Below are 17,698 nucleotides of genomic sequence, written 5' to 3'. Positions count from 1 at the left end.
GTGAATTTAACATTTTATTGACGGATATCTGATTAATCGGATTATCGATTTTTTAAAGCTCGTCGGTTTTCTTTTTCTTTTTTTTTTTTTTTTGAAGTTATACTTCTTTTGGCGCGTTTTGGAAAGTGAAGTTAGATGCGACCGAAAAATCAACACCACGAAGTTGTCGATATTTACGTAGCGCGGGCAAATTGAAGTTATTTTGGAGGTTATTGAGGTTATATTCGTTTTGGTACGCTAAAGAAGTATAACTTCTTACGTGCGTACATAAGTACACACATCAGTTTTTTTTTTTTTTTTTTTTTTAGGAAGGAATTCATATTTACTTAACAATATATGTATATGTAAAACATTGTTTTTATATTCGACATTTTTGGAAAATTCTGTCGATACTTAAAGAAACGTCAACTTTAATTACGAGTGATCGATAAAGTGTTAATTTCGAATTAGAATTCTTTTGAGAGTTGGTCAAGAATGTTAAAGAAGAACTGATTCTTGGTGAGATATATTTCGTCCAAAGGTGGTCATGGGTTCGTTGATGATTCGAGTTTCTTCTTCGCCACGGGATCCCATGAGAATTGTAGATCCCGCTCCTTGACCAAATATGGTCTGGAATGTGCCCAAACTTTGATTGAGATTAACAAAAAAAAAACATTCCAAAACGGAAAGAACAACTTTCGATAAAAGGATCGACGAAAGATTGAATTATTTTTATTTTATTTGTAATTATCGTTTTATTTTTTTTTTTTTAAAGTTCATCGTTCTCGTAAACGTTTATTCCTGCAACTACACATTTCGCCTTATTAATTTTGTAGAAAATTTTTATATAAAAACTTGAACAGTTTTCTAGTCCAATAGCGAAGATTTCTAGAGAAGTTTCAAACCGTGAACAGAACTCTGGGCAAGAAAAGCGGAAAGATCGAGCTAAAGTCCGTTTAAATAAGAAATAAAACCGCAAAGGTTGGAGGAATTCATTATTCCTCTAAGATGCAACATCGTAAACCGTAATCTTCCACATTGAAAAAGGGTTATAATAAACCTTTCAAACTAATAAAACTTACCGTAATTACGGAATTGGAAAAAATCTGATTCCATTGAGTTGATTTGAAAAGTTACATTTCGTTTTCTTTTTTTTTTTCCTTCTCACCATCGAGATTTCTATGAGGAAATTTATGCATTAGTTGGAGGAACATATTTTTTCTTTTTTTTTTTCTTTTCTACTCAAAATCGTCACGCAACGGAACGTATTCTGAAAAAAAGAAAAAAGGGGGAAAAAAAAGAAAAAAAGGAGAAAGATAAAAGAAAGAAAAAAAAATGATGACATTGAAGAAGAGGAGGAAACAGGGAACAAAGGGGGGCTGCGGGAGGGAGAGGATAGTGGTGGGAAAAGGGAGAAAGGGTTCTAAGAACGAGGATAGATCGTCGAGATGTCGAATGAGAGAAAGAAAGAAAGAAAACAACCAGGAGGATTTCAAACGTGGCTTTACCACCGCACGTTGATGCACGGACTAATAGAAATATTGATTTCAGGGTCGATGCACTTTGTAGCAGCGCGTTTCCACGGGTTCTTTAATGCTACATGATGCATTACATTGTGGCTGGAAAGAGACTCGTGATTTTTTTCTTTCTTTTTTTTCTTTTTTCTTTTTGATTTCCCTTAGAAAATATTTCGTCATATCAATCGCGTTTTTATTATTTAGGAAAACAGGCAGGCATATTTTAACGGTCAATTTTTTCTCGCTAAATCAACGATCAATTTGTAAGAGTTTATATTATCGTTGGATCGGATATAGAGTCGACGTTTCAATAATAGAATTCTAAATATAGAGACGGGAACACACGAATATAGACACACACACACACATATATATATATACATGTATAGATCGTAAGTGATAAGTATGGGTTTGCTTATTCCCGTATTTCTCTTCATACTGATCGTACGTAACTTGTAATCTTCCTTTTTATATTCGATTTTTATTCCATTCCTCTTTTCATATTATAAATTTCTGTTTTATTTTTTTTTTGTAAGTAGGGTGAGAGATGAAAATCTTTTGGTATATCTGGAAATACTAGAAATAAATAGTTTGCTGTGTTCCTTGGTATGTATTGTAGAATTGTGGTCGTGTTTTAAAAGGGTTTCCCTAATTCTGAGGTTAACCTTCGGCTTTGGATTTGTATCCTTCGTTTTGTGGTTAATTAAATTCAAGTACGCTTAAGAATTAAGTCCAAGCAATCCTGGATTGTGACCTTGTTGCATGTACTGCAATCATGTTCTATGGAGTTGCTGATTTTCCGAATCACTGTGTTTACTAGAGTTCTATGAGATGGAAATTGCAAGGTCGATGTTGCAGCCGATTCATTTCGATTTTTTTCTACTTTGCCACTTTGTTACTTTATTTTTCGCGTTTATTTTAAATGATCATGTATATTTGACAATTTTCCGATATAATTGATGTCAATTAAAAATAGTTTGTTTAAAATACGTAGAAAATTATTGATGAGTAGGCATATATTATACAAAGGATCATTCGTATCTACCGGAAGACATAATGATCTTCCATATCTCGTCTAACTTTCAAAGATACGAGCTATATTTATAGATACGTGTATGGGTACTCATAAATATACATGAGTACGTGTAAAAGATATCTCGACAATCGATCATTCAGAAAAGAGAAAGGCTTAGATGAGAGTATTAACGCTACTTAAATTATTATAGTATCGTAAACGGTTTCTGTTTAGTGTTCAAATTATTTCCTCAAAGTTTCTAATCATACGTCTCACGTTAGTTTTTTTTCCTGGTTCTAAAAAAAAAATAATTAAGTTTTTTATTGTTATTTTTAAATTATTTCTATTGTACTGGTATGGAGATATATGAGTGGACTTTGTATATTCGTAAAGATAAAATGTTTAAATGTGTGTTTATTGTGATATAATAAAAAAAAAAAAAAAAAGAGAGAAAAGGATAAGCAAAGAAAGAAGTTCCCTCGATTCGTAAACGTTCTTTTTATCGATGCTACCTACCTCTCGCGATATTTTGAGTTATATATTTTCCATACGATTTCATCTTAGCAAACCTTGTCCTCCATTTCTCGTCCTTGAATCGAGATATCTCTTTAAAGTCGACTTTCTCGATTTCTTTGATTCTGGTTACATGCATTTATCAAAGTTTTTCCAATATTTACAGTATTTAACGATTCATAAAAATATGTATTAAATAACTCACATATGATTTTTATATATGTATATATGTAGAATTTATATAGACATAAATTAAATATATTATATTATTAACCCTTTGCACACTGGAGGCCTTTTTCGCTCGGATGAATCAACAACTCGTGACCATTTTCCGCATATATTTCTGCATATAATATTTTCCTATCTTGAAATGATTTCACGGACAATTTAACTTTTAAAATGTTTATATTTTAATATTTTATATATCTTTATACGTTAAAGAAGGACATTTATTAAATATTAAGCTCTGTATTGCTATTTTGTGTGGTATTTTATAAAGCAATTTCTAAGATGCAAGTATCACAGTAATATGTGCTTGGGTGTCTTTTGTCAAGCTTTATTCGTAAATAGTAATAAGAGCAAACCTTGCAATCCTTCTTAACTCCTGTTAGCATAAAATGTATCGTCTCATTCTATTACAGCAATCCACGTGCTGTATTCTGAATTTTTTACATTTCTATTATATAAAAGTATTATTTCCATTTGTTCTGTGTAAGTATGAAAAAATCTTGATGAAACCTTTCAAATTTCATGACACAAATTTACACCCCTTTGCATTATAGGCTTTGAACTTTTCAGCCCTCCACATGCTGGACTATAAACTTTTTAGCCTTCCTTTACATACTAGACAAAGTACATTTCTATTATATATATATATGTATTATTTCCATTTGTTTCGTGTAAGTATGAACAAATCTTAAGGAAACCTTTAAAAAATAAAGGAAGAGAAAATAATTGTGTTATTCTAGGAGTGTGAATGTATTTAATTAGTATCAAAATTGTTTTACGAAATTTTATTTTTGTTAATATCAAGTTCGAAAAATGCACGACATTTATTGTTATTTAATTTCAATGAATAATTTTTATCAAACGTTGATAAATATTCAACGATATTTCCTTGAATGAACTCAACAATAAGTTCAAAGATCGGAAGGATTTATTTCTCACATAAATCAAAACGAAAACGTCTATCGACTGATACGTAACCAGACATATGCGTGTATTGCTGCAAGAGTTTCCTGTAGGATTTTGAAGAGGTAGCGTGTAGAATGGCACATAGATCGATAGTCAATCGATATCGGTTTGCTTTTATTTGGCGGTCGCGTGCGAACACGCACACGGTTAGAGCACGCACACCGGTACCGCATGAATTACCTACCTTTGCGATTTCGCATAGACGAAAGCTCGGTTCAACGATCCGAATCTCTGATCAAAGGGAAATATCTCATCTATTCTAGAAATTAGATGAATCCTCCTAGATAACATGAGATTTGATTTGATCGAGGGACGATTATATTCTTTCAAATAATTCCAAATGAATTCGCATCCAATTTTTTTTTCTTAATTTCTTGTTGAATTTTTTTTCCTTCTATAGAATGTCATTAACTCATTATTATTAAATTACAAGCACGCTTTATTATTTTTTCATTTTTAAATTAGCATAGATAGAGAGGAGAAAGTCAAAGGTCCTAAAAGTCATGAGTCTTTTGATAAAGAGTTTTATTGTTATTATTATTATTATTATTATTATTATTATTATTATTATTATTATTATTATTATTATTATTATTATACCAAGTTGTTTCGTATTAATTATCATGTAATTAACGCACGAAACACGGCTCGAAAACAACATATTCCGAAAATACAAGTATCTCTTTGATTCGTAACTCGAACTACGATTGTTATTTCTCTCTCTAAAAGTTTCATCGAGTCAAACGTAAATTTAATTTACATCGGTTTGAAGTTAACAGTTACCATTGAGACTGGTAACAAACGTGTCGATTTCTGCGAGTAATTAAGTTTTGTGTCATTTAATCATTATTTATATGACTGACAAAACGTTTAAGCTGTCGCGTGTAGTGATTCGATTCGTGACGATCACGTACGTTTGTCGAAAGAATAAAATTCGTGTTTTCGTATAAAATACAATTTTCAATTTCATTGAAAATTCTTGAATGGAAAATAACGTAAAGAATTTTTGTAAATAAAAACGATTTACATATGCGTTCACATATGCACCTAAGTTTTCATAACTTTAGAGGGTTAAGCTAACAGTGCTTGAATTTCGAGTTTGCGGTTGCTACCGGTGTGTGCACGACATATTAGAAACGTGGTCGGAAGGCCAAAACCGATCGCATTACTACATGCACTCGGGTATTGTTGGTCACGAGAGAAATCACTGTTGTTTAATGTTGCGCGATATTTATATCTGTGTAATTCCCAACGACTATTTAAACTTCGAGCCCTTCTAAGTATACTCGTGCGAATCGAATTACTTTTTCTTCCTTTATTTGTTTTACTTTTTATTTTTATTATACATTCTTCTCTTTTCTTGTTGTTTTCGTCTTTTTTCCTTTTTAGTTTTTTTTAGCTTTTTTCCTTTCCATGCTACCGTAATCTCGTATGCAGTATTCGCGATGCAACCGAATAAACTCGTTCAAATATTGTCCATTATTTTTTATTTTCTTTCTAACTCGTAAGAGAGAGAATAAGAATAAGTGAATAGGGTCCAATTAAAAATGCTTTTGTTTGGTTTGTTATTGTTGTTGTTGTAAAAATTTATATGATTTAAATTGTAAATTCGAGTTAAGTTTTGTTAATTTTTTTTGTATTGTTGATTAAATTTGTGTAAAAACTAAAAGATATACATTTGGATTGAGAATTTGTGTTAGTTTTTATATTTGTTGGATGCATAGGAATGAAGTAATATGTGTAAAACCCAAAAGGTATGGATAAAAGGATTACTTCTTTTATCGAAGGGATTGATTAAACGGAACTCTTAGAGAAAATCGAATCCGTTGTTCGTATATTGTTGGGATAACGAATGGCGACATTCACGATGGTAAAATAAGAAGAGACACGTATACGTATATACACACACACGAATACATATACCAATATATATGGAGAAAAGGGCAAGAGCGGTGAACTACAAACGTGACACGCTTCGTCGGCGTTACACCCATCGTTTATCGAAAGTTGTTTACGCAAACAGTTCTCACAGTTTTCAGACACGATTTTATTCACATTTCTCAACTCTTTCAGATCTTTAATAATTTTTATTTCATTTTCTTTTTTTTCCTGACCAAAAAGAAATAATCAAATCTTAAATAAATCAAACAATTTTCGACTATTCCACGGTTCTGACAAATTTCATTTATTGTTCAATCCAAATATTGATGACTTCGATATTTTTTGTCTTACAAATTTGAACAAAAGAAGCAACGTGATAACAAAAAGAGAAATATTTGTGAGTATTCCCATTGCGTAATGGTATCGAATAGGAATGGTAGGTTCGTCTCAGGGTTGAATACGAGAATGTAGCAGTGAGCCCTTGCTAGGTCGTTGCATTATTAATCGAGCAATCGATATCTCGTTCTATGCGTCGCGTCATTTTCGTTCTCGTCGTCGTCGTCGTGGTTGGATTCGTAAAATGTTCAGTTTGATCATTTCGAATCGTACTTCGATATTCTATTCCAACGTTTCATAAAATCTTACAAGGATATTTTGCGGGATTGCCGCGTATCGTTCATTTATATTTTCTTTTTCTTCTTCATCTCTAGCTAGGTAGAATAATTACCGAGAGAAATGGGATTGGCGTTACTTCGAAATGCAAGATGCACTTATATAGTAACTTACTCGCAGCAACAGCAATAGCATTAACCGAGTCAGTGCATGCACTTATCGTGTTATGCAATCTGCCATTTGGATGATGACGCATTACTATTTATGGTTGACTTAATAATTACGAGGACACCTTTCTAGTCTACTATTAGTATTTCTTTAGATTTATATTCATAATTATGAAAGTGAATAAAATTGGACAAATATAATCGGTGATTTATTTTTCTTTTTTTCTTTATCATAAAATTATGTTTAAATATATAATCGTCGCTAATATCAAAAAGAATGATTAATTTATGTTTCCTATTATTTTCAAAACGCGTAAAGTATTAAATAATAAATTAAAATAGAAAATTGTGTCTAGTTTGTATTTAGAAATGAATAAAACATTTGAAAGGAATATTTAATACTATATGCCAATATAATTTTAGTATATCACAAAAATATTAAATAGCAATATATAAAGGGTTTCTATTCTATAGTACAAGTATAGTCCTAGTTTTGATAACGAGATAAGCTGGGAAATAGTATAAAGTTATTTGTAGTAGATATCGCAAGAGTGATATGATGCAAACATATCGATTGACAGTTATCTTCTCCTGTACCTAATGCCCAGTTCCAAGTGTATTTATCATGGTTGTACTATCGATGTCTAAATCACAAAGAGAGGATCCCTTCTCTGTTAAGACGAGCGTACTTCAAATACCCCGGAGAATCGACGTTCAATGATAGGAACGTCCAGTCCAGTCTATTCCTCCTCTTTTGAAAGCCACTTCTCTTCTCTACAACTACGATTGCGTAATCCTCGATGTGAGATATAGGAGACGGACCTATGGAATCGACGGATTCCATTAAATGACTTCTCGTCGTCCTAGTCGTAGTCCTAATCTTCCTCGTAACCGTAGTTCTGACGGTTAGAGTTAAGTGATGGCAAACATCCAAGCGTGTTCTTCAATAGTTCCTTAAACACTCGTTAACGAGCTCGAATAAATAACCCAGGATAGTTTATCACTGATTGGTCGAAGGAAATCTCTGTGATTCCTTGAACACTAATTCGAAGAGACAAATTGTTTCACTCAGTTAAACAGTCTAAATTCGTTTAACAATCGCAAATTGGTATCTTCGATGTTTAAAGTTTAAGGATTTATTTATGAGATTTGTGTGTGTGTGTGTGATCGCAATTTCTGATTCCAAGAACACGGATGAACAAATTTCGAACGAGATTGTTTCACTCACCATCAGTTAACACGTCTGATTTCATCTTCAAATTTTATTTCCTCGCATCTAAAAACGTAATCAAACGGCTCGCAGTAAGAGTTGTTTTTTCTTTTGTCTTCTTTTGGGAAAGGAAAAAAGATTTCTTGAATATCAAACATTTAGTTTCTTCGAATGGAATATTTGTAAAGAGGAAAGATTGACAACGGAGATTCTTGGAAAGCACCGAAAAGGCAATCGAATAAGTCTCATGGTTCAGAAGTAATCTGATAAAGCATTTCCTTCTTCGGATATCAAGTGGAATGGGGAAAATGTAGTCGGGGGTTGATGGTGGTGGTGGGCAAGGAGGATGGGATGGGAGGGAGGTAAAGTGGGTGAGGAATACAGCAACGTTCACCACCTTTTTTCAGGTTTTATCTTTCGGCTCACGTATCACGTCCATCCACCATGCCATCCATGGTGTTGGTAGTAGTCGATCGATCGATTCTTCTGCTCAAACGCTTTACATTGCAGTCAAGTTCATGGAGTATGAATTCTCATGGAAATCAACGAATTTACAATGAAAGACAAACATTTCAATGCATTTTTTTCAAGATTTTATTTTAATTTATTATCGAATATTGAGTACTCGAGTGAAAGAATATAATAAAAAAACTGCTTTGTTTTTTTCGACAGGTGTCGCAAGAAATTTTCATTCTAATTGATTATCGATAGAAGAAGATGCATTTGCATGTCTCTTGTAAGTTGAAGATAAACGAATTTCGTCTCTGTGTAATTCCATTTTCTTTTTCTTCTTTTTCTTCTTCTTTTTCTTCTTTTTCCTTCGTTCTCATCTATCGTTTCATCTTGTCCATTACTTTATTTTATTTTACTTTGCTTTGCTTGGCAGTGTGCAACGCCCAGATACTATCGATCTTTACCTTCGAACATTTACATTTTCTTTCCCTGTTTTTTTTTCTCTCTCTTTATGCAACCACGGAAGATGGAGGAGTATAGCAAAGCTGTAGAGTGTAGAAGAGAATGAATAAGGAATAGTAGAAAAAAAAACAAAACAAGTCTTGGACAATTTTCAAACGTCATGAAAAATCTATGGGAATATAAAGGACCGTGGGGTGAGAAATGTTAGGACAATGGACATCAATTTGGTTTTCTCGAGGAGGGTGGCATATGAGTCACGTTTGCTATAGCTTTTGGGAAACGCCAATAAGAGGAGAGGAAAGGAGAGAAGAGAAGAGTCTTCTCCTGGCCGTACGCTAATAACGGAAACGAAGCGTACATTTCTCTCTCCTAATAAACCCCACATGTTGGTTACGAACAATAAAATTATACGTTCGATGCGTAACTCAAATACAATGCGGTCTTTTATATCCTCAACTTCACGTAGATGTATACATAAACGTTTAAGTATAGGACAAAAGGATACTGAGAATGATATGTATAAAATTCGTTTCGTGTTTCCATTACCACCCTAGGGTAGAAATAACAAAATCTCGACAATCGAATTATTGGAAATAAATGGTCGGAATTAGGGTTTCATCCTTGCTGGAATCTGTCAAATTGCCTTGATAATACATTCGTTGGGAAAACGTGAAAAATGTAGAATTGTAAGGATATGTGTATTTGCTGAGAAGGATAAAGTGATGGTGGTGGTGGTGGTGGTAGACTGTAGAACGTAGACTGTATATTTCGAGTAGGACGGTACCGCTCGATAAGTCGGCACTGTCGTTGCCCATGGCGATGCTAAATAATAATGGCCCTTCTACTTTGGTACCACCTTCCAAGAGCTACCGTACCTATCTACGTATATTTTACGTCTTAACGTTCTACCTTGAAAGTACCTTAGATTAAATGCGATTGCACGCGAATTCGTTTGCCGCGTATCTTCCGAGTATTTATATTAAACACGATACTCCTAAAGTTTCTTCACCGTTAACAAAAATCCAACGTTAACCTTACAACAACTACGATATCATCGTATATATGGTTACTTTAGTAGATTATCGATTTCTAATTTTTTATTTTCATAAAAATAACAACCCTGAAAGATAGAGAGAGAGTGAGATTATCGTAAAATATGGTAACTTTGAACCGTGCAGAAATGTTAGGATCATTTACGAAACGATTAAAAGTAATAACGAACTAACAGGAAATTCATTTATCTTTGAGATACATGTTGCACAGTCCAATTTGAATTAAAGATAAGAATTCTATAAATACGCGAATCGTCTTATCAAATAATTTTAAATGAATTTTATTGGCTATCAAAAACCGGATGTAAACGGGGACTCATGCGATATCATGTCGAAGTTGTCCTTAGTCATTTAACAGAGATATCCAATTTCGATGCCTTTGGGATGACTGCTATGCGAATCGTCCCTTAAAACGAAGAAAGGAAGGAAAGAAGGAAGAAAAGATAGAAGGATAGAAAGAGAAAGAAGAGGGTCGGTGACTTGGTTTGTGCGACGGAACGTAAGGGCAACAGGGGGTGAGAGGAAGGGAAGGGGTTGAGGGAAGAGAAGGCTCGGTTATGAATGGAAATATGTTAACGGTTCCAAACTTAGCATCATCGCTCACAGTTCCCATTCTGGTGCTCTCACATCTCTGTCTTTTATCCCTTTCTTTTTCATTCCCCCTCTTTTTCAGTTCTTCACTCTCAGGAAAGACTTCATCTTTCCTTTTCCTTTACGTGCACGCATACGTCACACTCGAGATCATCCACCGTGAAGGAGGATCAGCCGTCCCAAGGCGCCACAAAACAAAGAACTAGTCCGGCCTACGCTGTTCAAACGAGTAGGCAAAACGATCGTGACAAAGAAAAAAAAAAGGAAAAGGAAAAAGAAGAAGAAAAAAAGGGAGAAAGATGGAAGTAAGAGAAATGTACGTAGTAGAAGTAAATAACGTTTTGGTAGTGGTGAGAGAGTACTTACGTAGATCGTCACAAAAGATAATCTTTTGGGAATTATTCATATCGCATGAATGATCCCACTGCATAGATTTTCAATCGGACTTTTTATTTGTGATGCGTTTCCTAACAGTGGTTGCCAAAGCTTTTCTTGGATCATGCGTCAACTTAAACTTTTCTAAAATCCTTACGAGTGACGTGTAATCTTTATTATTCAGAAAGTAAACTCCTATTCGCGTTGAGGAAGCTTAAAATGCAATTAACTTGATTGAAACAAGTTTCCAAAGAATATGACATCATTTTTCGTATACGGTAATCAAATTCGTAGTATTTAATTAATATATCGCTAGATTATTTAATAATAAACTTAAAATAAAACTTATACTCAAATTGATTTACAAGTCGTACGGGTTGATGTTGGATAATAGAAGTTGCTATTTCGGATATATTTCTTGTTTTCTTTTGAAGTAGTATTTCCTTGAAGTACACAGGGTACGCGCGCGTCGTGTTTGCATCCATCAATCGAGTTCATTCGATCTTGATAAGCCTTTGTAATCGCATCCTGAAACCGGGTTAACGTCGGCCGGTATTCAAACGTGAAATCGAACGCTTCTCTCATTCATTCAATCGGATGAAGCATTAGAGAATAAACGTGAGATAGGAAGAAACAAAAGGGAAATGAACAGATTGGAAAATTTTATCGATTCGTGATACTCGTATTAGTAAGAAGAAGAACACGTCTGAATTGATGCTCTAATATGCAGTAACTAATACAAAATAATGGACGTGATGATAATAAAAATATTATCGGAGTGATTTATCGTATGTATATATGATATTAGTATCAAGGAGGATCTTCGATGTATGCGTCAACTTAGCAACTGTAATCGTTCTTTTGTGATTCATTCGAATAATAATCTATTTGAATTTCATATGCATGAGATATCAACAGTAATCATCCATTAAATAACATCACGTCTCGTCAAGGATTATTTTTTATAATATAATTAATTATAAATATATTATAAATATATTATATAAATTTGATGTTAATTCATTAAAATTGCGTCCAGTTCTCGTTAGGATTGTACAGGTTGGATTACGCATGGTTTTATTCTGAATAAAAATGAAGGATACTTTGTTGCATTAATCAAAAATATTTTTAATAAAAAAATGTGTTGTTTATAGTGTACTCAGTTCAAGGATGGCATTCGTGTTAAGGTTGAGTTGCATTATTATCTTTTTTTAGATTAGTTTATGCGGATAAAAAATGAGAGAAAAATCTTGAACCGATGTGTGCCACGATTCGATCATTTTTCTGCTAAAGCTTTAATAGTTCCTGACGTAATTCGAAGTCGGTTATGTCGAGGTCGGAGATAACTATCATTCTAGTAAGTAGTATTGTTTGGTATAGCATAACTTGATTCTAGTGACTGCTATCGTTACGCACAATGCGAATGTTAAAGGTTAATTCATTTTATGATGCAGACAGTTCTAAGATAAAATTTTTACCAAGAAATCTGACAATATATATACGACTTGTTGTGAATTAATATTTATTTATTTATTTATTTCTTTTTAAATACTAAACCGTATCACACATGATTCATCAATTGTACACATTTTAAGATTTGTATAATAATAATAATTTAATTAACGATTTAATTGCTTTTCGTTAGTTTGATTTTTTATTATAAGTTTTTATATTAATTTTATTTATCATTGTTTATTTAATATCTAGTAAATGTTTTCTATGTTTTATTGTAGACCGTTTATTTGATTGATTATCATACAAATAAGTGGACATAAATTATGTTCTTGTTCTTTCATTTTGAAATGTTTAGGAATTTATTTCTATTATTTTTTATTGGCTATTTTTTGGAAAGGAATATTTTGATGTTTTTCTGTCTGTTCTTTTAGGAAGAGGTAATTTCGGAGATGGAAGAACAAGTACTTAAGATCTAATTCATTAATCGTAAGAGCAAATTCGTGTTAGTCTCGGTTAAGTTTAACAATGCACGCAACGACGCTGCTTCATTTCGTACAATCGTCATAAATGAGCTAACTAGACGTATTCACTTATATTCGCCCACGCGATCAAATTGTTCAAACAATTAATCGAATCTTCTTTAATCGTCGTTTTGTTCGAGTTTCTACCGACGTTTATCCTCCTAATTTTTTCCCCACATTTTATTCCTCAAATATTTTTATTTTTTTTTATATTCTACTAACTCCCAAAAGTAAAGAGAATATATTTTTTTTTCTTTTTTTTTTTTTTTTGTAAAAACGTTAAAATGATAAATATAGCAATAAGAATGAAAAATATAAAGTAAAGAATTCTCGACAGATGAAAGACCGTTGTTCTAAACAAAGAGAAAAGAACCATCCGGTCGGACAAAGTTCAAAAAGTGTAGAAACTTTTTACGACCATTGCTAGTTCCTTTTCTGAGAGCGTAAGAACGACAAAAAATAAAGAAATATACGCGTGTTGGACTTCTTCTTTTCTAAGCGCCATGAACCTGTTTCTTTTTATTCCTTCCATGTTTACGTTTCTCTCATAGTTAAGCTTAAAATGACGTCATGATCATTACACAGACGTAATTTACTTCTTGTTAGATCCATTCTTATAAAATTTTATACTCTTCTTTGTATTTTTTTTTTCTCCTAAAGTTCATTAACGTTTAACGATAAAATTACATTTAATTTTAATTACAGTCTTATCTCCATTAATGTTTTATGCAATTATGTAAAATTGATGATTATAATCTCGTGTGATAAAAAAAAAACTGAAACGAAGGAACCATCAATTTGCATATTTGATGCTCCCCGTGAAAGTTGGTGCCTAGAGTTTATTCCAGTGAAGGTTTGTAAAGGGTCCGTCTAAGTTTAAAAGTCGGCCGGACGTTAATCTTGGAATATGAATGACCGTGTTATCTCGAGGAATCGGACGAAGGGTTAGAAACGTACTACACGTTCTCAGCACCTGTTAGCTTCCCTTGAGAGAGAGAAAAAGAGAGATAGAGACAGAGAGAAGGAGAGAGAGAGAGAGTAAGAGACTACGTACCTAGACCTTGAACCTTTTTCCGTTATCCCACCAGTACGATCTACTTTGATCTTGGAATTCTTATTTTCGAATTGAATCAAAAAGGTTTTTCTTATTTAAGACGACCCCTGTTTAGCTGGATAGATGTTAGGGTGGTTTGTATCATCAAATTGCTTTTATGAAACTTTTATCGTATTATAGTTTGTTTTTATGTTACCGATTTTTTGAAACTTTTATGAAGACTCTTGTGTATCATGAAATATTTTATGATATATACATTGATTTTGAGGTTTTAGGATACATGTATTGAATTACACTTTTTTTTTTCTTTTTTTTATGTTACCGATTTATCTCTGATTTTTTTATGACATCAATGTGGAAACTGAATTTTTTTTTTCGGTTAAATATCGAATCAACTTTATTGCAATATGTATCATAAAATTTATGAACTGGCGGTTCATGTACCAACGTTTAAATTTAATAAAATCTGCATTAAATTTTAGTTTACTTTCATATAACCGATTTTTCTAAATTTATCCTCTGACACCAACTATGATATATAACGTTTAATATATTTTTTTTTTACAACGTCTATGTGGAAGTTTTTCTTCTTATACAAATTAACATAAATGACACAAACACGTTCTAAAAAACTTGAAAAACAATTTATATATTCCCAACGTGTGTTACAACATTTATAAGAACATAAAGAAAAATTACTTTGGAAAAAGAATCAGTGTCCTCGAGTCTGACTCATTCGTTTCTTATATTTCTTTTATTTCTTTCTTTTTGTGGGAGTTGTGGGCGGGGATATATGTCTATGTATCGTTTCTCAATAAATCGATGAGAGGATTTACCGTAATTACCGTAAAAAGACTTTAAGATCTTTCCACGTGTACTCGCTTTACTTTGCCTTTTTTCTTTTCTTTTCTTTGCTTTTTTATGTACTACCGCTGACTTTTTCCTTTTCTTTTTTTACTTTCTCTGGTTGTATTTTTGTTCTTTCTTTTGGAGCTATTTTCGGTCCGTTATATATGCGTACTCGATGTCGAGACATGCGGAGGTTCGTGTCTTGTTTTCTCCATTTTGTGAGTCGCGGTAACACTTGACCTAGATTAAATAGGAATCATCCATAAATTTCTATCACTAGGAACATATTCAACCTATTCAATCATATGATTAGCCTTTCAAAAATTTTGTCAATAAATTTTCATAAAAAATGACAGTTCGTAAAAATGAAACATCTACAAATAATATATGAAAAATACAATTTGCAATTGTATCCGTTAACGAAAACTCATTCGAGATGTCGGCTGATTTTTAAGTGGTTTCAATTATTTGTTTTCTTTTTTTTTATGATTTTTATGAAGATTTTCTTATCTAGAATTAAAAAGCTTTGTTTAATACCGAATTTTTATATCGTTGTTAGAAATCGACAAGATAAGAAGAATGCGTGTTTGTTGTTTTCAGATACCGAACGAGTCTAATAAAAAATCATTATTCGGGCTAGTAAACTGAATTAAAAACAGTTTAATCATGGAACGTTACGAGGAAGAAGCTGACGACAGCGACAACGAAACGGATCCCGAACAGCTGTTGAACGAATGGCTTGGAGAATTGGATAGTTTGACTGTGGTAAGTCCATATTTAAAGTTTTTTTTCGATGTTATTTATAGAAACAAGAACCGAGTGTTCGTTTGATCCCATATGATTAGTTATAAATGGTAGATATCGTAAATAATAACTTTAAAGAGGAAGAAGAAAAATTGTAAGTGGACAGTTAGCAGGAAAAATTTGTTAATTAATAGGAAGAGTACACAAAAAAACCATTGTACAATAATAATTCAAAGTTTGATTTTAAAAGAGGAAACGAGTTGTAAACGAGATAAGAATGTCTGTTGCAAAGATAAAAAATGTTGTTGGTTGGTTGGTTGGTTAGTTCGAGTAGAATTCGTTCGACGCTCTTTAATTGGTGTCAATTGGCACGTGGTCTAAATAATACGACTCTATAGAAGACTACATACACGCATTCGTATATTGTACGATGCAACGTAAGAACACATAAATACCACATATACGTTATGATGTGTGTGTGTGTGTGTATTATGCTACCCAAGTGAAACACGAATACGAGATAGCTCCGACGACATAGCGCGATGACATTCTTGAAAAATGTGACGTTCCTTTTATTATTCCTTGCTCGCATATATCCGTGATATTACGACACTGTTCACTTCGAGCGGAAAATACCCTACCTTTAACATTCTCGTGTTTTACCTTGAATAACATAGTCCAATAATATCGTTAACAATTTTTACGATAGATTCAAAGGTACCGAGCTTATTCCTTTTTACGAGTTTTGAGACTGTGTTGAAAAATAAAACTGATTGTGAGTTTGTGACAAAAAAATAGGCTAACAATAAGTTCAAAACTTATTAATTCCACTCATGAATAACATAATCTAGTTTTATCCTTTAACAATTTTATTTTTCGAATTACGTATGTTATTAATCATTTTATTTAAATGTAATTTTAAAGAATTGAACATTTTTCGATGACTTTTACCAAGAAACTTTGATTAAATTTAACCGCGTTAAATACTCGAGGAGATAAATGACTTCGACAATTGTTACGGTGTTAAACGGTAATCGTGACTCGAACTTTGTCCATCTCGATAAGTTTAACTGTGAGAAAGAGAAAGAGAAAATGAGGAACTGAGAGGTAGTATTGTAGCATTTTAACTGGTGTTAGTTTCTAACTCCATTCCTGTCAGACACGAACTTCTCACGGTAGGATTCTCCTAGTCGTTAATTCGACAAAATCGAAGGTAATCAGGAAACTGTTGAGTTTGCACTCGTACGTCAAGTTGCAATTTTTTTCCTAGTTATTCGGAGAAATTATCTAATTGTATGATTTAGAGAAAATTACCATTATGTTACTTAGATATATCACCGGTTGAAACTAAGTTCGAAGAGAGAGAGAGAGAGAGAGAGAGAGAGAGAGAGAGAGAGAGAGAGAGAGAGAGATTCAAAGTAAAATATTAATAATATTAATGTATGTTAAGTTAAATTTAACTTCTTTGATTGAAGTACTGAAACTATACGTTGTGTACTTTAAATGAACATAAATTTCTTCTTGGGGTTGATTTAAATCGGGATTAAACGGTGGAAACTAGTTGAATCGAGTATTCGAATCAGTCCTTACTTGGATCAAGTACGAGAAGGTAGAAAAATCCGCGAAGAGGGAATGCAAGTAGCCGTGTGGCAACGTACTGCGAGTAACCTTGAATCTTTAGCAAGGTTCGAAGTACGACGAGTAGATACTCGAGTGACCGAGAGAGAGAGTGAACAAAAAAAGAAACAAAAAGAGAGAGAAAGAGAGAAAGAGAGAAAGAGAGTAGCTGTTACGGAACGAAGGATGTACGAGCACGGTTCGAGTACCGGTCGATGCCCGAAAGAGCTTTTGCACTTGTAGTTGCACTTGCACTTGCACTTCGCATTCCCGACGGGTGCCTGGCAGACTGCGCAAGATCGATAATACCTTGATGGATAGCTTTCCTCTCTGATACGGTTAATCCTATCCTCTTCCACTTTATTATCTTCTCTTTATACTTCCAACAAAAACTAAACCACTAAATCATGTGTTCGTTTTCTTTTTTTTTTTTTTTT

At 32.9% G+C, this 17,698-nt stretch overlaps 1 protein-coding gene across 2 annotated transcripts in view; it reads left to right on the top strand.

Moving 5' to 3' along the window:
• LOC106784640 (amyloid beta A4 precursor protein-binding family B member 1-interacting protein-like) overlaps positions 1-17,698 on the top strand; it is a 124,703-nt gene that overhangs the window by 28,190 nt on the left and 78,815 nt on the right. For both annotated transcript variants that reach the window (XM_014744409.1, XM_014744410.1), the window contains exon 3: positions 15,501-15,665. In XM_014744409.1, the coding sequence (XP_014599895.1) occupies positions 15,567-15,665 (99 nt within the window). In that variant the 5' untranslated portion in view covers positions 15,501-15,566. The remainder of the gene's footprint in view (positions 1-15,500; positions 15,666-17,698) is intronic.

The sequence above is a fragment of the Polistes canadensis genome, unplaced genomic scaffold, assembly GCF_001313835.1.
Source record: "Polistes canadensis isolate GaletaPanama2010 unplaced genomic scaffold, ASM131383v1 scaffold_38, whole genome shotgun sequence".
NCBI lineage: Eukaryota > Metazoa > Arthropoda > Insecta > Hymenoptera > Vespidae > Polistes > Polistes canadensis.
Note: the sequence above shows the minus strand (reverse complement) of the source record. Positions and strands in the feature narration are given on the sequence as shown.